The sequence below is a fragment of the Notechis scutatus genome, chromosome 3 (genome assembly GCF_049901735.1).
Source record: "Notechis scutatus isolate UNSWTSFEM ecotype Mainland chromosome 3, rNotScu1.2, whole genome shotgun sequence".
NCBI lineage: Eukaryota > Metazoa > Chordata > Lepidosauria > Squamata > Elapidae > Notechis > Notechis scutatus.
The window spans coordinates 57,835,933-57,862,397 of record NC_142011.1 but is presented as its reverse complement, the minus strand read 5'-3'; the positions used below and the strand labels follow the sequence as shown (position 1 = coordinate 57,862,397).

The 26,465-nt window shown below is 37.4% G+C and overlaps 1 protein-coding gene across 3 annotated transcripts; it reads right to left on the bottom strand.

Moving 5' to 3' along the window:
- Positions 1-1,297: 1,297 nt before the first annotated feature.
- CCDC17 (coiled-coil domain containing 17) lies at positions 1,298-24,531 on the bottom strand. Of its 3 annotated transcripts, none has more exons than XR_015748562.1 (19): positions 24,275-24,531; positions 23,501-23,644; positions 23,133-23,189; positions 18,797-18,920; positions 15,580-15,739; positions 14,871-14,993; positions 14,201-14,334; positions 13,659-13,787; positions 11,411-11,637; positions 9,846-9,931; positions 9,324-9,539; positions 8,172-8,394; positions 7,391-7,501; positions 6,340-6,497; positions 4,710-4,863; positions 3,690-3,782; positions 2,562-2,766; positions 2,172-2,462; positions 1,298-1,851 (listed from the first exon to the last, which is right to left on the bottom strand). XR_015748562.1 is itself a non-coding variant. In XM_087960164.1 (19 exons), the coding sequence occupies exons 1-19, from the start codon at positions 24,458-24,460 to the stop codon at positions 1,547-1,549; spliced, it is 2,757 nt and encodes a 918-aa protein (XP_087816290.1). In that variant the 5' UTR covers positions 24,461-24,531; the 3' UTR covers positions 1,298-1,546. The 3 variants fall into 3 exon arrangements, 1 of the variants encoding a protein (XP_087816290.1); XM_087960164.1 differs by having other exon boundaries at positions 1,298-1,666; positions 2,356-2,462; XR_015748563.1 differs by lacking the exons at positions 1,298-1,851; positions 2,172-2,462; positions 2,562-2,766; positions 3,690-3,782 and having other exon boundaries at positions 4,733-4,863; positions 5,056-6,497.
- Between the last annotated feature and the right edge of the window lie 1,934 nt (positions 24,532-26,465).

The window sequence follows — 26,465 nt, the reverse complement described above, 5'->3', positions numbered from 1 at the left end:
AAAAGGCATGTTTTGTCACTTCCTGTAATACCAGAAGTGACAAAATGGGGCTATAATTTGGCCTGAAAAGCCTTGCAGAGGCTTTTTCCAAGCTTCTGGGAGGCCGAAAAAGGCCTCAAACCAGCCGAAAAATCAGCTGTGAGGCACAGTGCAGGTAAGGGTGGGAGAATTGAGCATGCATGCGCAGGGGTTGTGGGGAGGGGGCACATTGCATTCTGAGTGCTGGCACACAAGTGTGTGTGCTGTGCACAATTTTTGGCACAGGAGCCCAAAAAGGTTAGCCACCACTATCTTATAGCAACAGCATTTAGATTTATATACTGCTTCACAGTGCTTTACAGCCCCCTCTAAGTGATTTACAGTCAGCCTATTGCCCCCCAAAATCTGGGTCCTTATTTTACCAACCTCTGAAGGATGGAAGGCTGAGTCAACCTTGAGCCTGGTGAGATTCGAACTGCTGAACTGGCAGCCAGCAATCAGAAGTAGTCTGCAGTACTGCATTCTAATCACTGCACGGCCATGGCTTATGCTTTATTGCAAAATTTTATGTGACTCAGCTTTCCCTTGATTTCTGTAATTTTCTTAAATAGGTTTTTTATTCTTTCTTATTAGCCTGTATGTCTTTGCAACACTTATTTAAATATACAGTATCTCTTGTTACTATTTCTTCAGCTATTTTCTACTCATTGAATACTTTTCTATGCCAGCCAAGACCAGAACCACTTTGGGTATCTTCACAGTGGAAATCGAGTGAACAAGTATAGGAAGAAGCTTCTTTTTCTTCTAACTTTTAGGCTACTTTTGTTTGCTTTGTGCTGATAAAGCATATCTTGAGTTTTTCAGGTACTATTGTATCTTGTTTGTCTTATTTTGCTTATTTTTTAAAGTTAATATAAGAAGTTTGAGAAAGCTAAAATCATCTGATCTTTTGCTGATGGAATGCAAAAGTGGGGGAATCAGGGAAAAAACTTTTAAAACACTACCTTGATCACATAGAATGATATACATCAGTCTTTTTATTACATTATTTAGTGCAGATCTAGTTCCTAAGCGGAATGAACAGTATCATTTATAAATCATATATATGAATATAAATCTGGATTGATAACTTTCCAAATTAAGAGTTATTTATTTTTGGCTATGTTCTTTTCTCAATAGCTAGTTATTCATATAATGATAGATTATTAATCCTAGATCAATAAACTTACTTATCTGTAACTTCCAATCAGAAAATGTATTCATCCAAGAAGGTCGCAAAACACAACAAATAAATCACTGCAAAAACAAAACCCTCAAAGATGAATAAAAATAAAACCCTTTTAATTGTCAGACGAACTGAATACACGTGAACACAGCATGTGTTTGATTAGTTCCTATACTGGGGAGGCAGAACTGGAGAAAAACACCAACTTCTTTCCATGTTATTTGAAAGATGTTTTGCCAAAAAGAAAACTTTTGGGTTCTTCCAGTTTTGTTTCGGATATATGAATCCCAACCATTCTAGTTTACAACAGCAAACTATTCTTCCTCTAGCACCTGCACAAGATCAGGCTTCTGTAGGATCAAGTATGGCTGGTGACTCTGGCGGGAAAGGCAGCTCAGGTTTTTGGGTGCTAAAGATGTGTAGTCTCAAAGTAGCATTGCCATACATCTTGTGTTCTGCTGGCTAAAGTGAAGACAGAAATGTTAAGGCTTGACTAAAAGCATTCCCATAGAGTAGAATGAAAGCTAAATCAACTGATTTTTATACATATGACATTGCTTCTATGGCTTGTAAAACATGGGTTTTAAAATGGTTTAAAATAGGCCAATTAAGAATGTTGAAATAATAAGAATAGGATTTGGAGTCATCTCGATTTTTACAACTGACTGCCATATTGTGTACATGTTTGCTCAATCTGCTGTTTACTGACTAAATCATACTAGGCTTATGTAATACACAAGTTGTAAATCATGCTGATAAACAATGGCTTGGTTTAGCAATAAGCACTTAGTACAGTACAGCCCTCTCTAATTGGTTTACAGAGTCTGTATATTGCCCCCAACAATCTGGGGTCCTCATTTTACTGACCTCGGAAGGATGGAAATCTGAGACAACCTTGAGCTGGTCAGGCTCAAACTGTTGGCAGTCGGCAGAATTAGCCTGCAATAGTGCAATCCTGCATTCTAACCATTGTGCCACCATGGCTCTTAATTTAGTTTATATTAAGCTAAAAGCAAACCAGGTTGTTGCATTGTACAATGTGAATGCTACATTTTCTTACCTGGATGAATGGAGGAACTATCTTAACTTTAATGTTTTTATACTGTATTTCCTAAACTAAACCTTGGCATGCTACATTAGAGGGAATTTACCACAGTGGGCAAAACTGTTATAGATGGCACAGGACATTGATACAGAGGTGATGTATGGGTGCCAATATTCCACGTAGTCATTCTGGATTCCTCTTCCTTCTTTGCACCTATAGAGGCAGAGCGGAAATAATTGTATTACTGTATAAGAGAGGAGCATTCCTGAAGAGAATCATAACTTCAAGATATCTAAAACACCAGCCACATACCTGCAAACATCACTTCACAGGAGTCAAACCGCTTGGTTAGTCTGAACACAGCCCAGGCAGCTAACCATTGTTCACTCCCTAATGCTGGATAATGAGAGGTGAATTTGTTGTCCCAGAATGCAGATGCTTCCCTTCCTTTGGGGCAGTGATAAAAGCGAGCAATAAGGATCATATCTTCTTGTGGCTTAACATCCCAAAATATTACCTGAGAGGAGATAAAAACAAATCTACAATGTCCAGTAGAAAAATGTTAGGCTCTAATGTTTCTGCCATTATCCAACCTTTCCTTCTATCATTTCTTTAAATAGATATTTGTTACCACAAAATCTATACTGGTAGTCCTTGACTTACGACCACAATTGAGGCCAAAATTCATGTTGCTAAGTGAGACATTTGTTAAGTGAGTTTTACCCATTTTACACCTTTTCTCGCCATAGTTGTTAAAACAATTTGGGTGCTTCAAAACAATTTGGTTTATGATTGCCTTCACTGCTACAGACCTAGAAACACTCAGTGTTCTCTCCAACTCACAATATCCTACTAATATCCCTTCCCTTTTCACATATTGTACATGGTGATGACTTGCAAATAAATGCAAGCAATTGCTAGAAGAGAGCTGTACAACCATTGACACACCTGTAAAGGAATCTCTTAACACGATGGGGAATGGAGATCTGAGAACTGAGAGACAAAATTGGAAATACTCACCCAATGGGAAAATGCCCACCAACAATCTCAACATTGCAGACTAAGAAGAAATGCCTTTAGCAAGAGTAGGGAATTAACTGGGGCAGCTGTTACAGAGGAGATAGCGTAAATTTGGTGTAATGGTTAAGGTGCAGGCCTAGAGATCAGGCGATTATGAGTTCTAGTCCTGCATTAGGCATGAAAGCCAGCTGGGTAACTTTGGGCCAGTCACTCACTCTCATCCCAGCTCACCTGACAGGGGTGTTGTGGGGAAAATAGGAAGAGAAAGGAACATTATTTATGTTCACCACCTTGAGTTACTTCTAAAGTAATGAAGGCAGGATGAAAATCGAATAAGTAATAAGATCTTTCAAGCACAAAGCTGATTCTGGAGCAGTGTAAAGATTTCCTGTAGAAATATAATCTGAATCTTCTGCATACCTGTTCCTCTCCAAATACAAAATAACTGTGTTTGATGTCTGATCTGATGAAATTAGTGCAATAATTAAATCCTGAATTGCTGGTGCAAATCACCTGAGAGGATTAAGAAAAATACTTAAGTCATTTAATACATTTCTTATATTTGAGTCAAATCCTTGGCTAATTCTATTCCATTAAAGCTTAATAACATGAATGGCAGACTACAAAACATAAGGGATGCTGTAGTCCAAATATACATTATGGATTTGGGATAACCAATTCAGCTGATCTGAATTCACTTACATATAGATCCTTGTTAGCTCTAAGTTTATGATTTACTGTATAGAAAAGTCTTGATAAGGTCATATTAGATTACAATAATTCTTAGCCCTTGTTTTTGGCTAGACTTCAGGCACGGCACAAGCTGCAAGTGACAATATATTCTTCTGCATCTAATGGGTGCCAATGTAAGAAATGATCAATGTAAGAAATTAACAAATGGGTGCCAATTGTTTCATCTATTCAATACAATATGTCTATTGTCTGGCAAAAGATCTCAGGATTTTAGACACATCTTTTTCAGTTCATAAAGATACCAAGGACTGTGTGTGCCCTTTGAATGCATAAAATATGCTTTTTTCCCATAGAAAAATTAGAATGTAGGAGTATTTGAGCCAAATCTCCTAGGTATGCATAAACGCAACAAGAATTCAAATATGCCTAAACTATACAGAAAAGAATAAATTTGACTTAATAAGAAATACTGTAGAAATTATATTTACACATCATAATGGCTACCTAAATTAACTATTCCTTTATACCTAGACATAAAATACAGGTGTATGAACATATTTAACTTGCATGCTCTTGCATCTTCTAACTGAATGTTATGCCACATTAAAATTCATTTTGTAGAAAATATAAAATGTGGTTGGCAGTGTGTTGAGTAAATTTGGGCATTTAGGCTAATTCAGTAAGCCACAGTTTAGTAAACTAAGGGCTAATCAGTTCCAATGATAAAGTCACATATTGGCTACCTACCTGACCAGTTTTCTGATGGTAACCTGTCAGCCGGATGGCCCCATTGCCTGGTGGGGCACCTTTCACTTTATCAAGAATGATTCCCAGTCGTATATCTTTTGGCTGCCTATACTTTCTTTGCTCGGCAATTGGACTTGGAGGTATTTTTTCACCTCTGTTGGAATTATTAGATGCTGATTAGTTCAGATATTCTTCCACATCTCATGAAATAACATGTACCATCTTCATCATGCTCCAGGGGAAAAATAGTTTTCCACCAAAAAAAAAAAAAACTAAGAAAGAAATCTTCCTTCACACACAGAGAGAAGAAAATCAATCTGAAAACCAAATCACGCTGAATTTTTACCTGGAATAGGCTGGAGAAACCTCTCTGTTTCTAGGTGCTGCCAATGCCACAGCCAGGGAAATAGTGTAGTGGAAGAAGGGGGACATGAAGGAGGAAGGAGGGCTTTGTGTATGCTTAATGTGAACAGAGTGTAACATTTAAGTCCAGAAGATTCTATAAGAAGCCCAGTTTTCATACCCGTTTGGATGTTAGAGAACAGAAAGGAAAGTTAAAGGTAATTGATAATGTGAGTGATGGGAAAGAACAGGAAGAAAAAACAAGTAATTGATCAATTAATCGCTGCATTCATTTGGGAAACTATTGGGCACAGCAAAACAAACCACAAAGCAATAACAAAGAGTAAATCACATACAGTAACCAAGGTAAACTCAGAGTAATCTAGAATGAACTAACATTAGAAAGTTATAATTTAAATCATCAGGAATTCAGCTATGTATTTTTTGTTTGTATATCACTGTGATGCCTCTTTCAGTCAGACAACTTATAACACTGGTGACTGATCATAATCACAGCTATGGATATTAAATGGCAAGCTTTTCAATAGGGAGATTATTTATATAAATTTGCTTGTAAGCCACCCAGAGTTACCTCTAGATATTTGGGCAGCAAACAAATCAAATAAATAAGTAAATTTCACTAGTACAATAGGGGCATTTAAAAAAAATAAATTTTGCTTGATAGTTTAAAAAGTTTTATACAGCAATTATCTCTTCAAAAAACAGAGCTAATTATAGCCTATTTATCTGAAAGTGAGCTCCACATAATTTGATGGGACTTAGTACTTGATAGTTAGATATAAAAAGTGAGGTGAAGAATCTTAACAATGGGTTTTTCACATACCACAGTTCTGAATTGAAAAGGTGCTTGTAATCTGTGTAGCAGCCAATTTGCATCATTACCTTGTCTTCCCCATCACATCTCTACTTAAGTTATATATGCCTCTGATGGTGTGCTGTAGCGCACCAAGGTTGATGCACTCTTGTTAATCTGAAAAGAAGTATTACTTCACCAGACTGCCTGATTTTTAGCTTAATGGGTGTGCCATTAAGAGTTGAAATGTCAATAATGCTTATTTACTTTTGATGTGTATTAACTAGTTGCCAAACTGCTGAATACAAAGTGAAATATATGTCTTACTAGAAAGCATTTTTAAAATGTATATGTAACAGCTTTTTAAATAAACCATAAACATGGCAGGGAGCTATGTTTTGATGCTGATTTGTTTTAAAGTTGAAAGGAAAGACAATCTTGGAGGGAGAAAAGAGTTTTATCCTCCTTTTTCACCTTTCATTAGATTTAAGCTGGACAGACTGTTCCTGGTTAGGAGGAGGGTCAACTAAACCAGTGTAAGGAGAAGCAGAAAAGGACAGACTGGTTGGGGCAGGATGGAAAGAATGCTGGGTTGGAAGGAAATCAATAGGAGGCACTGTGGAACTGGATGCCTGTGTAGGAGAGAAGAGAGCACAAGAGGGTTATTATTGTAAGCAGCAGGTCAATTGGAGAGCACACTGCAAATATTCTGGAGCTGGTCTCCTTCTCTCAAAGTATTGTATATCGGTTATCTTTGCTGTCACAGACCAATGCACCTTAACTCTGAAGATTTCAACTCTGCTCGAGAGCTTACATCTTTATTGTTTCAAATATGAATGTGAAGTTGCTGTTTTTTTTTTCAAGCTTAAGTTTGTTAACATTTCTTCCCTTGGAAAGTGATAAAAAAATAATAATACAGTAGAGAGGTTATTTTTAGAGTAGATGCTTCCTAGACATCCTCATTGCTGAATACAGCCATGATCTAACGTAATGATAATTTGAGTTTTCTCATTTCATGCTAACAACTGCCAAGTTTGCTGTCTCAGCACACACTTTTTATATTTTCGAAACAAAGGTACAGTCATGCTCGTTGTTGCCTTTTTGGAAAATGAGGAAGGGCCCACTGTCTAAAGAGCTTTCAATCTTCTCCTAGCACAGAAATTTGCAGTACCAGTTAGGAAGAATTAGAGGATTTGAATGGCTCTTCTGTATTCTCCAAAATGGCAGTTCTTGAGCCATTTCTTGGGATTGTGTGATGCTAGATCCAGTAGAAAGTAGGACTGGGATAGTTGTTAAAAATATTGGGTCAATCTGACTCTCTTGACACTTTGAATTGACAAGCATGTCTGGAAAGTGCTCCCCTATCTGTCCCATGAATGGATGTGTGTGTGTATTTTTTCTCAGATAAGTTCTGCTTTCAAGCTAGGATTAGACTCACATCCACACATGCTTAAAATGCCAAAAAATGGGTTAGAGTTACAATATTAGGACATGGCAACATTGATAATTATAGGGTCCAACTCACTGTAGAAGGATATTTATATAAGGAAGCTCTGCCAGGTTGGATATCAGCCATTGATTGCATATCAGCATCTCTTGCGTTCACCAGCCGCAAATAAAGCTCAGCTTTGCCAATCTGAGAAGTTAAAGGAAATATTACATGGTTAGAACAGACAGATGAATGCAAACACGATGAATTGAGCAAGTTGAATATTGCCATAGATCAGGTATTGTAAGAATGAATTTGAGAATCAGTGGTAGATGAGATCTGGCATGAGAGCTGAGGTTGAAACTGTGGAGCATGTCCTTTTATATTGCCCTATGTATAACGCAGGCAGATCTAAGTTACTGTCTCTCCTTGAAACAGGCCCTTCTAGACCCAATGTTCTTATATTATCTAGGGGATGGCTCCTCATATATCACTTCTTTGGTTTCCAAAAAATTTTTAAGAGCTGTAACCATCAGAGGAGAACACTGTAATTCCCTTTAGTCAAGTTTTTGGTGACCAATTGTTCATGATTAATTTCCCCATGTTCTTCTTTTGTTGTACTTGTGTTTTGGTCTGTGACCGCAAATAAAGTATTATTATTATTATTATTATTATTATTATTATTATTATTATTATTATTATTAGAATTTGAGAATCAGTAGTAGATGAGATCTGGCAAAGAATCTGTATAAAATCACAAACACAATAAATAAATATTAAGAGGCTGGCTATGAACAACTACTGGAATACCTTTTTTATAAATAATAATTGTTTGAGTAGGAAGGCTGCTGCTCTGCTCTGCTCTATTCCTTCTTACCTGGGGCACACCATTCAACTGTTCTTCAGTAAGACTTGGCTTTACAGGAAGCACTCGTATAGGAACTTTCCAATGCCCACTCATCACTTGATGCAGGTGGTCAAAAATGTTGATTTTAGCCCATCCTCTGGGGGACAAATTCTGGATTTCCTGCCCATAAACATCAAAACCTCCAGAGGCCTGAAGCTCAGCTACAAGGCTGATGGAGGTTGAAGGAAGGATTCTGAAAAACACAGGAAATCCACAGTAATATGCCTTCTTTTGATGACGGATCTGCTGTATTATTGTTTCATAATGTGCTTTTGCATAGACCATAGCTTTTATATAAAATATAAAGTTAAAGTTATCCCCTGAATAGGAAGAAGCAGAATCTAGCAAACCTGAAATTGGATGAAAACAAGCCATTTTGTGCAAATTTAGACTTCATATATTGTTCCCAGTGCAAATGCACCAAGGTTGTAAAAAGGTCTTAGAATAAATCTGACATGTTAAAATAATAGCTCACAAAGGGCCGCCTCAAAGCCTCCCTTCTTTTCCCTCCTACTGGGCGAGCGGCTCAGTTGCCTAGCAGCATCTAGCCGGAAAGCCCAGAAATTACTACAAGGTATACTAACAATCCATGGTACCTCATGAATATAGCCATGGAACAGAAATGACAGTAGTTGGCACTCAGTTGGAGGTATAGAAATATTAAATAGCAATACTATATTGTTCTATATTTTAGTTTGACAACTTTTAACCTTACTTTGTATTGCTATTAAGTCCCAAAAGTGCTTGTTTTCAGGAGGCAACTGGACTTACTTGTTTTGCTTTGAGGATATTTCGCTTCTCATCCAAGAAGCTTCTTCAGCTCTGACTGGATGGTGGGGAATGGAAGGATTTATATTCCTTGCAGACAGCTGGAATATAAATCCTTCCATTCAGTCAGAGCTGAAGAAGCTTCATGGATGAGAAGCGAAATGTCCTCAAAGCAAAACCATGACCTGGATGACTGAGAATCTTCATAGTCATACTGCTATTAAGAAAATATTTTTCCAGAATTTAGAAATGACGTATACAGTTACAACACCATAGTAGAACTGCCAACTGAATGGCTGCCCACACAATGACTGGTTAGGAAAGGTGTGACATGATAGCCTGGTGGAAGCTCACCTTGGGACTGGCTGTCTAGCTGCTAAGATGGCACAGCATGCTCTTTGCCTCTCCATCAGAGACTGTGGAGAGTGGCCCATATCAGAAGAGACAATAGGAAGAGGTGTGGACTTCCCTAGTTGCTGCCCATTACGATATAAGCCAGAGACCAGGCGAACATGGTAGAACATAGGATCCAACCCCAAAAGAAAATCATAGAATATTACAAAACCAGATCTGCAGAGAGAGAATAGAGTTAGTTAAATTAATAGTATTCCATGCTGCTACTTTTTCTGTAGGGCTGGATGAGAACCGTCTTACCCAAATAGTTTGATCGAAATCACTATATGCTTGGATGGAGAAAGAATAGAAGGATTAATATATTTACTTTATGAAAGTGAAAGTGGCCACTTGATTTTTTTTAAACAAATATTTTATGATGCAGTGAATTCTAACTGCAACTAATTTAGAAAGGACTGTCTGTCTGCACATGTGCATGAATGCCTCTCAGGGCTGAATATTATAGGATACAGTACTACATACACTGGATCATACGGAGCTGGTCCTAGTGTGTCAGAAGGATCCAGAAAGTATTGGTTTGCTCCCGTAGCAGATGATCCCATGGGATCCTATAACAAAGAGGACATTTATGAATTTTATCAGCAAAATCCAAGTAATTATTTAACAGCATAACCTAAACTTATCCACCAAGACCATCTTCCAACATGCTGCTGTCTGGAAAGATTAAGTGGAGACAAATTGTGGTGGTAAAATATACCCCACCATGCACTTGTGATCACTATCAGACCTCTGCGATGCTCACTCCATAGATATGAACTGTTTAAAGTGCCGTTGTAAAAAAAAAAGCATTAATGGCAAGTTGTGTCCTTTTATTCCCTACATATAGAAGCAGAAATCCACCCCACCCACCCCGGTGCATGTGTGCACACAAACACACACAACCTACAGTGCAACCTACAACCTTGATAATACCTGTTTGAAAGAATGCCTGGCTGTAAAATTAGGGCGTTATACCATAATTCAAATGGAAATTATATGCAGAAATATTGATATCTTCACATCTGAGTAGCTCAGCTGTTTTTCTGGAAAGACTAAGGATCAGGATATTTTTCCCCACATGGAGACTGAAGCTGAGAGAAATATTTGTGATTACAATTGACTGAATTTTTTGCACTTTGCTTTACTTGGCAGGAAACAACAGTTATCGGCTCATAGAGGGCCATGCCTATTCTTAATGTTCTGAAATTAACAGGATTTAAGATGATTAGATGATTTCATTTGAGATGCTCGGCAAGGAATGGAAAGGAAGTATCATGCCATGTGGAAGAGTTCTTAAATGCAAGACCAGTTCTGAGACATTGAAATTTGGCACCATAATACTTTTCAAGGTGATCGTATAAATGCAGAAATGTCTTACTATATTCTTTTTCCTCTTCCAGTAGCTAGTAAGTGTATTTTTCAATACTAGTAAGTGTATTTTTCAATACAATGTTGCACACGTTTTATGGCATGTCATCACTTGAATCAAAAATTTCTGTAAATATAGATCTGTAATTGTGAATAGTTGTGGCCGCTAATTTTTCCACTCAGTGACCCATGGTCAGCAGATACTAGAGCAAATTTGTTGGAAATAGAAACTGCAAGATGTAGTCCTTGAGGCAAAATATTGAAATAAGGGAAGAAAGAAGGAATACATGGGCAAAACTGCACTACACCCACTCATTGTATAGATTGTGTGCCCTGCTCATTTTTCCAGAACACTCTTTCCTTACAACACACTAACAGAGTTATCATCACAAATATGAAAGAAAATTATTGTCATAAAAGCTAGAGGCCAAAATTTGAATTTCATCCAAAAGTTAGATTCACGATCCATCCAATGGACATGAGCTGGATTTAGAGAAAAACAAGTCCCATCCTTGAGAATGCTCTACCTACTTTCTCTGTGCTTTCAGGAGCAATGTTTTCTTGCCTTTTTTTTGTTAGAAAATATGTAATATAAACAAAAGCACATCCTACAGATCAAAGAGTTCTATATACCTTTATAAAAACCTCTATCAAATTTGTCCAAGGCAAAAGGCACTCACCATATTTCTAGTCAGAATGGTGGGATCAAGGAGCCCAAGGTGAGGAGGAGGAGGAGGTGGGAGAGGTGGTGCTATAGGAGGTGGAAGAAGGGGTGGTGATCTCCTTCTATCCCACTGAACTTTCCTCCTTTCAGTATTCTGTCTCAGCCTTCCAATCTCAGCATATAAATGAGCCATTTCTGCCATATGTACTTGTTGCAACTTGTCCAGCTCTAAGTCCAAAGAACCTAATAAAAACGAACAACACACAAAAACTCATTAATGTAGCATTGTATCCAATGAGAGCACTTCCAAATATCAATAAAGAAGTAGAGATGGTGGGTCTAATTGTAGAGTAAATGAATAGATAGACCAGCAGAAAATGACAATGTTTATTCTTTTGGTGTTTTATATACAGCTTTTCATAAAAGTTAGTTCACAGCCCTATTTTGTTTTTGCTGGATTGACATCAATCAACATTTAGTTACACCTTCAACAGGACATAGCTTCCTATAGGTAATATTAAACTAACACCTCCCAAAAATTCTTGCTGTGCAATCTCATTGGGGTAGCATGTTTCTGGGAGAGATGACTGATGATACTTGGAGAGAATGCCAAGACTACATAATCGCAGCAGATTCATACCCCAAGCATAAAGGTCATGCTATCTGCCAAAATCAATCAGAAGATCGCCAAACTAATCAGAGTGGTGAAAACTGAAAATGATTACAAAGACTTTTAAAAGGATATTTTTAAACTGGGTGCATAGCAAAAACAATCTGGTTTAATAAGTATAAAATAATCCACATACGGGCACCTCCCCACCTCCCAGCGCCCTGTATACAGTTGATGATTCTGAGCTGTCTATAACTAATTAACAAAAAGATCTTGGGGTCCTAGTAAGTAGCTCAGTGTAGATGTGCGGTAACTGTGGAAAAGGTGAACGCTAGGGATTGTTATAAAAGGGATTAAAATATGCTGTATGTACAGTTTTGGTTGCCGCACTTGAAAAAGAATATAATGAATCTGAGAAATTGCAGAACAGAACTTCCAGAATGATTGGGAAGTTTCCACACTTCTGAGAAAAGGCTATAACATTTGGGATTCTTTAGGTTGGAAAAAAGGTGATTGAGACAGACATGACTGAAACCAGTAAATCTTGCATGGCATAAAGGAGGTGAATGAAGATAAGTTTTTCTGTCTCTAACATTGAAAGGAAACCAATGACGTGTAGGTCAGTTCTACTTTTATTGTAAAGCTATAATATAGTAATAGAAGTTTGGAAGTCTGAATTAACACACACACACCCCTTTATATTCCTGTGAACTAGGGAAGGGCTTATCTGAGATGTTTACACCTGTTATGCTCTTGTCCTGGATTCAGGCCCCTTTTATCTGATAGTTGCCTTGGTATCAGTTCTTCCACCTGTCCCTTAAGGCTATTCCAGGGGTGTCCAACCTTGGCAACTTTAAGACTTGTGGACTTCAACTCCCAGAATTCCTCAGCCAGCTTTGCTGGCTGAGGAATTCTGGGAGTTGAAGTCCACAAGTCTTAAAGTTACCAAGGTTGGACACCCCTGGGCTATTCCTTTTTCCCTCTTCAGGCCTTCTGGTGAATTTGATAAACCTCAAGAATAGTTCAGCTCTTAAGGGGCTGAAGGACAGCCAGGGCCTTTCTTTTACATCCCTTCTCTGCCCTACTGATCTAACAATTGAGCTATTTTTGGACAAAGGCTTACCAATCTCAAGAATACTGGTGGACTGGTAAACATGTTTAGCATTTCTTTTGTGACCTATGATCAACAGACCTGTGATGATCAACAGACCTGTGTTCAAAAAAGAGTGTCATGCAGCACTGGCAACACAGGAATCAAAGGAGATATATCCCTCTGCCTTTTTTTCTTCTTCCATTTTATGCACAGACAGACCCTGTTTTGTTTCATTTCAAGGCAGAAAAGCATTAAATGTGCAGTCAACGTTTCTCTAAGCTAGCATATTTAACTTGGTTCCCACACTTTACTGCCACCATGTGTAAATGCAAACTATAAACCAGGGATTTCCAACCCTGGTAACTTTAAGACCTGTGGACTTCAACTCCCTGAATTCCCCAGGCAGCCACTTCTGCTATAAACCAAAACTTCTAATTATAAAAGTGACTTCTTAACTCTTGTGAAAGTAATTTGCCCTGTAGCTTCTTGTGGACTACTTTGAAATGCAGGCTTTGTGGACACTATCTTTACTCAATTAAGAAAAAAGGCTATGAACTCTACCATTTTCCATTCTCCTTCTGTCCTTCAGAATTTTCATTTTTAATATCTCATCTTCCAAACGTTGATTCTCTAACTCAACAGACAAGAGTTCTGCATCCAAAGTCTTTGAGTTGAGCCCATCTTCATATTCTGCAGAGATAGGAAGGAGAGTGAATCAGAAGCAAGTTGTGACTGAAGAAAGAAACATTTGCTAAGGTTTTAGATTTACAGGATCTATCAATAGTTCAGCTTAAAGATTCACACATGCATAATAAATTAGTTTTCATGGGTACGGTCATATTATCCAGTGAAAGACAGTTTCCTCATACTGGGTTAACACTTCACATTAATTTCACTGCAATTTATTTGGTTTTGGCTTACTGTCTTGGATGAACCCAACCACTGAAGATATAAATTATAGTTTAAGTTTGGGCATGTGGTAGAAATCTAGTGATTATCTGTTAATAGTTTTCTGAGCTCAAGAGAGATACAAACATTCTTGGCTTAAGTGTAGGATCAACATCCAAATTTAGGGTAAAGTTGATTGGGAAAACATAACTCACTTTTCTTTCTACCCCTTTGTTCAGGCTTTGTGCCATTTTTTTCCAATGCTGTGGCCTCCAGCTGCAGTTCATACATCTGACGGATGATGTGATGGTCACTGCCTCCACTCTGCAAGTAAGTCAGGTACAGCATCCTGTCAGGGATGTGAAGAAAAATCATTAAGAATTGTTACAATTTCCCCCCAACTAGTTAAATAGTTAATAGTTGCATTCCAAAAAAATTAAACTTTTAATGGGATGTAGATAATTTGATGAAAAAGGGTGCATTTGTTGAGTTACTGCATTTTATACAGCTGCTATAGGATTTTCACTGGTCTTACTGGGAGGAAAGTTAAGACTTCTCAAATTAGTAAAAAGTTAGTGTTTTAAATTTTTGGAGACCACATTTTGTGTAGAAAATCAATTTAGGACATTTCCCCACTAGCAATTGATGATATTTTATTTTATTATTCAGCCATCATAATGTCAAGAAACATGAAGAGTTTTATATTGCCACAAGGCAGCTGAGTGATGCTAGAGGAAATGGCCTTAAGAGTTGCAGATACATGTTTGCTAAGTGGTGGGAAAGTTTCATAGGCAGAAACAATTAAAGATATAATAATCTCTATATATTCTAAGTTTATAGAAACTATTACATTACTTGTCTTTACAACTCTGTCTTCCAACTCACTGTATCTCAGAAGAAAGCGGTCCAATAGCTGCTGGAAACACTATAGACTTGAAGATGGCATTCTCGTCCATTTTATTTACAGTGCTATCTGTCTTTCTGTTGGTGGCAGAATCCAGATTGCTTCTAAAAATGAAAAAGAAGGCTCTGGGTGGCTTACAGGTTAGAAAACAAATAGAAAAATAATAAAAATATATTAACTATACTAACTATACTAAAACAATCCAAAAATCAAAACTGAGACAGATGGCACAGAGATGAGATCTTTTTACTCTGTCAACACCTCCAGCGGTGAGCAACCCAGGCCCCAAGCCAACCCAGGCCCCAAGCCAACCCAGGCCCCAAGCCAACTGGCAAAACCAAAATTTAATGCCCTTCCAGAAGGCTAAAAGGGTGGGAGTTCTCATGTCTGGTGATAAGAGTATTGAGAGGAGACCACAATGAAAAAGGCTCCTCTCCTTGACCCCACCTGCCAGAATTCCTTAGCAAAAAAATTGGGTGTTATTCAAGAGTCTTTTTGCTATCTCCATTCATTGGTAATGCATATTTATGTCCTCAAGAACACTATAACACTCATGTTATAGATGTCCAGATAAGTCTTATTAATATGGTCTGGACTATCTTTAATGTGCCATATAGTATGGACTAAAACATTGTCATATAGATCTTGAAAAAAATGTGATTTCCAGAAATCTCTGTCCTGGAGTCTTACCTGTTCCCTTTTGCTACCTGCAGAAGTTTAACCTGTTCCGTCAGTGCATTCAAAGTCAACTTGTTCTTTTTTTCTTGGGTATTCAGCTCCATCAACAACTCTTCTATCTGAGATGAAGATGAGTTCCCTAATTTCAGCTCTGATAAGCGGGTACGAATTTCTAGGTAAATACAAAATGGAACAAATTGTATTCAGCAATTCTGCAGCTGGGGTTTTCTATAGTGGCTAAGGTTTTGGTGCCTAGCCACTACAGAAAACCTCAGCTACAGAATTATCAGAGAAGCCATAGAGATTGAAAAAAGACCTGAAAGCATGAATAGAAGAGATGACTCCACCAGACTGTCAATTATTTGGAAGCCTGCACTCACAAACAAAAAAATCTCCACACCACAAGCCAGGCAAACACCTGGGCACAAACAGACTCCCCCGATACCTCCAGCTCAAACACACCCCAACCAGGCACCCAGATAAAACCTAGCTTCCTAATAAATGATAGCCGTCTGTTTACTTGGAGCCATGCTGCACTAAAAGCCTCCAATACAGGAAACACAATGTTGCCAGCCAATCAAGACAAAAAAAAAAGCTACAAAACAGACAGAAGATATTAGAAACACCAATCAAGCAGAACACACCAAACTCCAAGACCAATAAACACAGACCAAGACTCCCAACCAATCAGGATGAAGAAAAAACCATTCTGGCACAGCAGTAGGCTAGCACCAAATTTAAAACAGAAACGGCTGTGAAAGTCTGACTCACAGACGAACACAATACAGAAGCCTGATGATGGCAGATGAGATTCTGCCGAAACGTTGCTACAACTTTAAAAGCACAACTATAATGACGTGGGAAATTCCCGAACAAAGCTGAATACCATACATATATATATTCGTAGATTTTCACGGGTATAGGTGTACAGGTCTTGGCATGTTCGGGTCTTTTCCCATGTAAGATCAAGCTACACACACACACCATTTTGCCTTAAATATATTGGAATCCTAATCCATTTGGCTCAGGAACACTTTATACATGTTTCATTAATATATGTTCTTCTGACATGTTTCTCAGAAGGAGTAGATTGTCAAACGCCAGGAAAATCAGGAGATTCTGACAGTTCAAATGGGTACAAAGATTTATTGTAAGCTTGAGCTCTCTCTCTACAAGAATCTGAACTACTAAAGGCCAAGGGAAATTAGCAGAAGATAAAGTAGAAGTAATTCGAGGTGAACTATACTCAGATCTCTTGTGTGAAGAGATTCATAACTGATGACACGTTTGACCCCTCCCTTGGGGCTCAGCCTGGTTATCTGCTACACAGATGAGAGATATATACATTTTTTTACATTTCATTTGATTTGTCAATCGCTTACAAGATACAGGTATAAGAATAAATATAGTTTTGAATACATGAGATAGATACTTATAAGAAAAATAAAAAAACTAATACGACAGGGATGGTAGGCACGATTGGTGCGCTTATGCATGCCCCCTACAGGTCTCTTAGGAAGGGGGTGAGGTCAATAGTAGACAGTCTAAGGTTAAAGTTTTTGGGGTTTTGGGAAGAAACCACAGAGTCAGGTAGACTATTCCAAACATTGACCACTCTGTTGCTGAAGTCGTATTTTCTGCAGTCAAGTTTGGTGCGGTTAACCTTGAGTTTGCATGTATTGTGTGCTCTTGTATTGTTATGATTGAAGCTGAAGTATTCATTTGCAGGTAGGGCATTGCAATGTATGATTTTATATACTATATTTAGATTGGACCGGAGGCGGCGTAGTTCTAGATTATCTAGGTCTAGAGTTTCAAGTCTGGTGGCATAAGGTATTCTGCAATGAGTAGAGGAGCGGAGAACTCTTCTTGTGAAATATTTCTGTACTTTTTCAATTGTGTTAATATCAGATACATGATATGGGTTCCAGACTGATGAGCTGTATTCAAGTATAGGTCTAGCAAATGTTTTGTATGCTCTAGTTAGTAGTGTGATATTACCAGAGAAGAAGCTACGTAGGATTAGATTAACAACTCTTAATGCCTTTTTGGCTATGTAGTTACAGTGGGCTCTAGCACTTAGATCATTGGAGATGAGTACTCCAAGGTCCTTGACAGAGTTTGGATCCTCAACAAGGTCTTGACTATTTAGCTTGTATTTTATTTTCTGATTTTTTCTGCCAATATGTAAGACAGAGCATTTATTTGTTGAGATTTGAAGTTGCCATTTGATTGACAATTCTGATACATACTCAAGGTCTTTTTGGAGGGTAGTAATATTATCTGTGGTGTTGAATAGCTTTACATCATCAGCGAAGAGAACGCAGTTGCTCTTAATATGATCACAGAGGTCATTTATGTAGATTATGAAGAGAGTTGGTCCTAAAACACTGCCTTGGGGGACACCACTGTTGACAGGTACAGAATTTGATAGGACGCTCCCAATTTTGACCATTCGTTGTCTGTTTGACAGGAATGCTTCTTTCCAGTTATGTAGGTGTCCAGAGATACCATAAGATTTTAGTTTTAGTAGTATTTGTTGTGTACCACTGAACCAAAGGCTTTACAGAAGTCTATGTAGATTGCTTCTATTACTTTGCCCTAATTGAGTTGTGTAGTCCATATGTTTTTGCAGTGTAAGAGTTGCAGATTACAGGATAGTTTTTTCTGAAACTAAATTGTTTATTAGAGAGTAGTAGTAGAGTAGTAGTACCTGTGTTTTAATCATATGACAACACTACAAGTAATTATTCAAATGATAAAATAGTTCTCCATAAAAAAGGCTACAGAAATGTAATCTAATATGCTAGGGTGAAAGTTAGATTTGAATTTTTCTTCCTGAAATTATAATTTATACATGTATAGACCATTATAATTTATACATGTATAGACCATTTATTGCCTTTGGACTAAACAACTCTGACACACTACACCCAAACCTGCTCTTGATGAGAACCAGGTCTCCTCTATGTTTTGAGTTGGGAAATTCCATACATAAAATATCAGGTACCAGAACCGTTGAGGTAGTATTCTTTCACTAATTGCTTCCTTCTCTTAGCTGGTATACATGGCATAATTACCCTGGTGTGCTAGGATTTCGAACACTTTTGGCTAAATGAAAGCTCATTTATCCTTCTTTGTTACTTTTTCCTCCAATTCAGCTATCTCCTTAACCTGAATCAGGAACAAAAGGGTGACAATTCAGCAAAATATCTAATTTTCAACTTACCATCTTTTTGCTGTTCCAGGTGTTGGTTGCTAGCTTGGATTTCAGCCAACTGGCGCTCATGTGCTTCTACTATTTGCCGTTGACGTTGACAGAATTCTTGCTGGTGCACTATTTGGTTTTCATTCTAAGAGTCAAGGAAAGATGCCAGATTCAAATAGCTGTTTCTCCTATAGCAAGAACAAAGAATTGTAGTTCTCCAAAGGTAGATTCTGAACTTTAAGTTCCAACCTCCATCAACACTGATCATGTTGGGTGGAATGTCTAGGAATTATAATACAGCAACATTTGAAGCATAGCACCATGGATACCTAACACTAAAATTATTTAGTTACTTGCTATTATTCATTGTGTAATCGGGCAAGCTAATTATCAATCACAGAAAGGGGAGAGTAAGATCAATATCTCAACATGCACTGAAAACCTACTTCTATTTATTTTATTAGTAAATTTATATTCTGGTCTTTCTGTTTATCCCAACACTACTAAGCTTACAGTATACAAAGAATAAAATATAACCAAATTAATACAAAATCTGTATCAACATTAAATATTAATTAAAATAATTGGCAGTTAATCACTAGACAAAGGTGGTGTATTTTACTAAATACTAAAAAAGTGAGAGTGAAACACATCTTCCTATTCAGTATAGAGTACCTCATTAGAGGTGAGTGCATTTGATTATCATTATGTTCTTACTTCCTACTATACTTGGCAAAGAAAAGCAATTAGAAAAAAATGTTAACTACATTAGCAGCATGAATGCTATATATCTGTCTCCTGGGCAAATATGTACCCAAGAAAAAAGTGGCACGCATGAAAACCAGATCTTTTTAGTGGTAGCTCTATAGGGAACTAAGCCCTTCCATTGCATTGTACTAATTATTTCAATACCACCTGTTCAGATTAGCTTTTAAATCTTTACTGCAGTGTTAAGAATGCAAATGTTTTATTAAGAATCACTTTACTACCGTGTTTCTCCAACAATACGGCCTCCACCATTAGGAAGCCCCACCATGTTTTATTGGCATAAAATCAAATTAAGCCCCTCCCCCAAATTAAGCCCCATATTAAACATGCGAAATGGGGGGATGGGGGGGAGGAGGGTCCGCGGGAGGCCGCGCCCGCCAGGGGCAGGGTAAGGGCTGGGCGTGGGAAGTGAGCCGCGGGGCGGCCTCCCCGCCCTCGTCCCCCGCCGGGGGGCGACCCGGTTTTCCGCCGGGGGGGGCTGTAAGATAGCCACGGGGGGGGGGTCAGATAGCTAAGGGGGGGTCTTGGGGGGGGGGGGGGGGGGGGGGGGGGGGGGGGGGGGGGGGGGGGGGGGGGGGGGGGGGGGGGGGGGGGGGGGGGGGGGGGGGGGGGGGGGGGGGGGGGGGGGGGGGGGGGGGGGGGGGAATGAGGGGGGGGGGGGGGTGGCCGGGGGGGGGGGGGGGGGGGGGGGGGGGGGGGGGGGGAGGGTGCAAGGGGAGTGCACCCCGAAGCGCCCCAGTGTTGGTAAAAATAGGCCGGCCTTATATGTGTATTTAAGTATGTTTAATATTCCTCTTTATGGTTACTGTTATTCTTTTTAAGGCCCACACATAAAGAAAAGTTTGTTTTTATAATTATAAATTTTATTACAGATTTTTGACTCTTTTAATTTGTGTGCAGTACAGATTTATACACACACACACACACACATTTGTAATTTGTAATTAGTAATTTGTGTTTAACTGAAGCCACAATATAAACTGAATATTCATAATACTTACAAAATTGAGTTTGGAGTAATTCCTCAAGAAACCAGAACAACATGCTATGTGAATTATGGTTCTGTATTACACAGTTAATTATAAATATAATTATAATTAAATTACAAGTTTATCACCATAATTTAACACCATCAAACATCCACCTCTGCCTATTCCACATTCTTGGGAAGGTGAAAAAAAATGTCAAATCCTGTATAAACATCTGTCTGACGGTGCAAGGAATCATAATGATAATAAGTTACAAAATAAACTGTAGCCCTACTAACAAGACAGAAAAGTCTCTTCATGGACAGACCAAAACCGTGATCGTGCGCAGTTTCGGTCCGTGCTTGCCACTGGAGCGCCCCGAGCCGGCTGGTTTCGGGGCTAAGCCACCCCGTAAAGGTGATGAAGAGGGGGGAGACTGCCAGCAGGGTTGAGGAGAGCCGCATCTCTCCTCCTCAGCTGGCCATTACTCCCTTTCCCAAAGGCGGTTGCAGCGGTGGTCAGAAATGGCCACCACAAAGAAGAACTCAACCGGAAAAGAATGTGCAGGAGGAAGATAAGAAGATAACGTTTTGGTTGACCAGGTTAAACTGCAAAAGCAACAACTAAGGTACCCTGGAATTTAAACTAAAAAAAAGTAACATTGTTCCCAAAGAAAACTTTGAAGCAGCGAAGGAGAGAGAAAAGGGAAAGGATTTGTTTTTTTCTTCTTCTCTCCCTTTCCCTATACTGACAGCTAAGAGATTTAAATAAGAAATTGAAAAAAAAATCCACTTTGACATCAATAGGCATTTAAGCTGAAAATAAAATGTCAAAGGGATTAATAAAGATTTCTGGATACTTAAAAGCTTTTAAAAGCAGGAGAGAAAAAGAATAAAAGGGCAGGATCTGGAAAAAAGGGAGGAGACTGCCTGGAATTAAAAGGAATTTACAGTAAAACCTCAACAAGACTTCTAAAAGATATATTTTAACTGAAACTTGGCAACAAAATAGTAGAACCCCAGGAAGAGAAAGTGAAAAAAGAAGCATGAAGAAACAGCTTGGGAGTATTTGGATTATTTGGTGATCTCTGGATTTTTGGTTATTGCATTTGAATGACTAAAATCAATCGGGTAGTTGTTTAAAAGTGTTTAAAATGGCACTACTTTTAGAAGAACTGAAAATGGAACTTAAAAAGTACAAAGAAGATGCACAAGAAGGGAGAGGTTCTTTTGGCTTTGTATTTCAATTCTTAGAAATGGAGATCTGGAACTATGAGAAACAACAAGAAATGCCTGCAGAATAAGAAGATTGGGACAAAGAAGAAGCCATCTTTAATGAACAAGTAATTTTATGTGGGGGGAAAAGGAAAGGGGGAAAAAAGAATGAAAAATTTAAGATTTGAAAAAACAACCAAGAAAAGGAAGAATAGTTTGAAAAATAAGTATAATATTAGAAAGCAACAGAAGAGGGGAATACAGAAGAGAGAATTAGAAGTAGAGAGACAAGGAGGTAAAAAGGGGAGGGAGAAGAAGAGAGGGAAGAAGGAAAGGAAAAGAAGTTATAAAGGACAGAAACAAGATATGGAGAAACAGGGCCTATTTAGAGATAATGGGTGAAAATTTAATTGAAAAAGGGATTCTGCAAAGGTACATAACATAGTATTGTTATATTAGAAATAGAAATAATTTTAGAAAATATGAAACAATGTATGATTAAAATGATGGATAAAATAGTTATTGTAATCTAGTGAACTGTTTGTTAATAAATAAAGGAAATAAAACGAATGAGAGAATTGAATTAGGAAAGGATGGGAACATTTTAATTATTTAATGTTTTATAAATATAAGGGAAGAGAAATAGGGGAAAAAAATAATTATGGAAAGCTTATCAGTGTTCCCAAGGAAGTATGATATTTAATTGAAAAGAAATGTTAAAGATGTTAAGATTTTAGTGAATATTAATGATAGAACTGAATTGGAATGGAATGAGTGTTTTAATTACATATATTTATAATCACTTTTTAAGAATATAGTGTGTATTTTAAGAATGTACCAAGCAGAATTTGATTGGAAGTTATGTATTATATTGAATGTTATAACCTCAAGGTATATATTGAAGCTTAAATAAGAGTTGAATGGATAAAATTAAAAGATATAAAGGTGTCATACTCCAATTAGTAACTACAGGAGAAAATTTGTTTAATGAGAAAAGAAAATATGAAATTGAAACAGGATAGACAAAAGTATAAATATAATGATTTGAATTGAGATGAGATAATTAAAATAAAATTGAGAAAATTAAGAGAGGAGAAAAACTATGTAGAAAATGTAAAACAGTAATAAGATATGGAATAGAACATAAAAGTGAGCATGAAATTGAGTTTGTGTCTGTATGAAGAAGTGTAACCCAGGACCATGCTATATTCAAAAAAAGATGTTTTATTTGTATTATGTTTTTTTTTGTGAAAACCCAAATAAAATTTTCAAAAAAAAAAAAAAAAAAGTCAGAAAAGCAGTACTGTATAGATTTTTCTAGGTTTATATTCCTGCATACGTGATACTATAAATCTCTGTTCGGCCCCCCAAAAGATGTTAAAATTTCTTATGTTCATTTATCCCTACCTGGAGTGTCCAAAATGTTGGAAGTGTGCCTTCAAGTGACATCCTCAATTTGTGGAACTGTGAAACAGAAAAATTACTAAATAGCATGCTTCCTTTCTAAAAGTTGCTAAAAAAAAAACCTGCTCACTAATCTATTGTTGTATCAAGATTCATACTTGAACACTATTAACTTATTTCATTTACCAAGAAATACCATGTAGTAGGAATATGTAGGAGAAATCTGAACTAGATACTGGACATTTGATATGCTAAAATTATCCAAAAGCTGAAGTACAGTTTAAAATGTCTAAATCCTAAATCAGTGGTTAATTACTCTGGTAGAGGTTGATGAGCTGAGAGGAGCAGAGTCATCTATGAGAAAGATTTACCTCTTCAGTCAGTTTCTTCAAGGCCTGGTTATCTGAAGCTCTTCCATTATCATCAGAGCTTCTAACATTATGGACTTGTTGCTCGTGTTCCCCATTTCCCTTGACATATCTGAAATTGTCTCTTTCTGGCTTTGACACATGAAGCTGATAATGTTGACCCATTAGATACCAGCAACCAAGAGAGAAAATAAATCATTACTGTATGACCAGAGTACATATTCAAGTCTTTTAAAAAGCTTATTTTACTTGATGACAAATTTAGCATTCCTATACTGAATAGCTGAAACATACAAATACTTCCACTTCTTACTCCACTGACTGTTCCTTTGGAGACTCTCAAATAGAAAATCTGAGTCCCTAGAATAAAGGTTTTATAAGAGTAGCTTCCAAGAAAATCCTAAATTAAACCCAAGTTTATTGACTGATTATTCTTAAAACATGACAAAGAAGAAAGGAGAGCAATAGAAAATATCAACAATATAAAGAAAATAGTTATCCCCAACATAAGAAAAACAAAACATTTTCATATAGGTGGTTATTTAGCATACAAAAACAAAACAATTTTATCTCCTACTGGTCTATCAGAAAAAAGTTGGTATAAAGTGCAGGATCATTATTAAACCCATCCACAATCACAGGAACTGTTTTTGAAGTGTACCTTTCTATTATATTTATCTATTCCTGGAATAGAAATCTTCTGTTCTCATCTTCAGACCAATCAAAAGTAACCTTCAAAATAATTTTCATTAATAAAAATCAAGTTGTCCCATTTACCATGGTGTCTGCCATTTCTGTTTTCTTGGGCTCTTTCCCTTTATGCTGTGTTTGCCTGTGCCGATATTTTATATTCATTGCCATTTCTCGTCCAATGCAAAATTTTTCCATGTGCTTCTCTAGCAGTTGTCTGGAGCGGAATCCCATCTCACAGTTACGACAATGGAAAAATGTTATATCTGTCATTTTGAAAAGTGTTTCCAGATATTTTCAAAGGATTATATTTATCAGTATCTGAAAGGTACTGGCTACTCATATTTCCTTGTAGGAAAGAACTGTAGTATCATTTGGAGTTTTCGGTTGCTATGCTGGTAGTTATGGGGTGTAACCAACCTGAAAAAATAATAGAAGATTGTTCACAATAGCTCGAAATATCACCATGTCAGTTATTACTGTTTATGTTTGCAGTACCAGGGTTACAATGAGCAATCTTCCCAATTTGTATTCTTTGACCAAGCTGGCTAGAATTCTAGAAGGTGCAAGTTCCAGTGTGCCTGAACATTATTAGTCTGCGGAAAGCTGACTCAGGAATTTATATGCGATTTCTTTTTTAATTGGATATTCTCTAGAAGATAACAATGGTCCACGTAAGCACTGGACAACTACCTGCTTTCACAGTCCTATTATTTTACATCTAGGATCTCTATATTTAATTCTTCAACACTGCAAGCTGGCATGTCTGGCGTAAGCATGGGACGACATCTATACTGATAAAATCTAAATCCTGAGGAAGAATAAATGTGATGTATAATATGAAAGAAAGTACATCTTTAGTGCTATTCAGTGTATTAGATAATAGTAAGCAATAATACTGTTTGTGTAGTTTTCATATAGAATGTTGCATGAACCCTGTTGAGTTTGCAAAATTATTCAGTTTAGTATGAATTCAGCCAATTGTGCTAAGCTATGATTGAACAAGTCATAGCTTAGCAGAATACATGGACTTGTCATGCCTATAAAATCAGCCATAGAACCTGAGAATAAGTGGAGAAGCAGAAGCAATGGAAAAAAAGCAAGTGTTTTACATAGACACATTTATTAACTATTAGAAGTATAGATGGTAACCATAGAGCTATGTGGCATTTGGTAGAAAGGCTAATAAAAAGGCTTTCTCCTATGTAGACATAACTCTAGTTCTGGTGGAACCAATTAAAGTGTCCCCAATGCTAAGGTGACTAACTGTCCTCCTTTAGGGAGGACAGTCCTCTTTTTGTAAGTTCTGTCCTCTCTCAAAAAGTGTCCTCCTACGTGTCCTCCTTTTTAATATTTGAAGACTAATCTGTAAATCTCCATATTTGAGCGATGCCGATCTGTTGTGTGTGATGTGACGTATTTGTATTTGACATGACGATTTGTCAAGGCTAGGTACAGTGCTGTGAGATGTGATTATGAGACGCATGCACTCTACACAGAATTGTTCTGAGAGAGTGTGCTGCTTGCAAGAGTGTGCCTTGCACAAGTGGCTGTTTTTTTTCTTCAATTTATTTGTTTCCTCCTTTTCATTGTAAAAAAGTTGGTCACCTTACCAATGCATTCAGGGTTCTCAGAATTATAGCTCAAACTTTCTTCTATTTGTTGAAACAATAGCAGGTAGATTCAAAAATCAGAAAAAGATTCTGCAAGAGCCACAACAGGCCAGCACAGGGACTTGTGAGCTAGGCAGCCAATTTTCTGATGACATTCTTTTATAGCAACAGACTGAATGCTGAATCTAATGTTAGGGCACGTTTGAAACCCACTTAATTAAAATAATGGAACTAAGTTTTTTATTTATTTCAAGAAAACTGAAAAACTTTTTCATAAATGTCAGACTTATGCATGCCTGGAAAGGAGTTATATGCATTTTAATAAATATTCTTTCCCCGAAAATGATACTAATTTTGATTCTTTATTTTTTTCTCTTGTTTAGGGGGCATAATAAAATATGACTAATATTGGTAAAAACCGGGATATTTCTATCAATATTTTAAAAGAAAAAAAAAACAAAATACAAAAGCCGCAATTTTTTTAAAGTTACAGACCACCAACCATCAAAATGCATCCCTTAAGAATACAGATGACACGATTTACAAATATCACGAGAACAATACATGATTTAATTTCTTAGGCTAGCTAGGGAGACTACCACTTCCAGTACTGCCGGCGTCAGATTTGAATCGACTTTAACCATTTTCTGCTCCCAAGTCTCTCT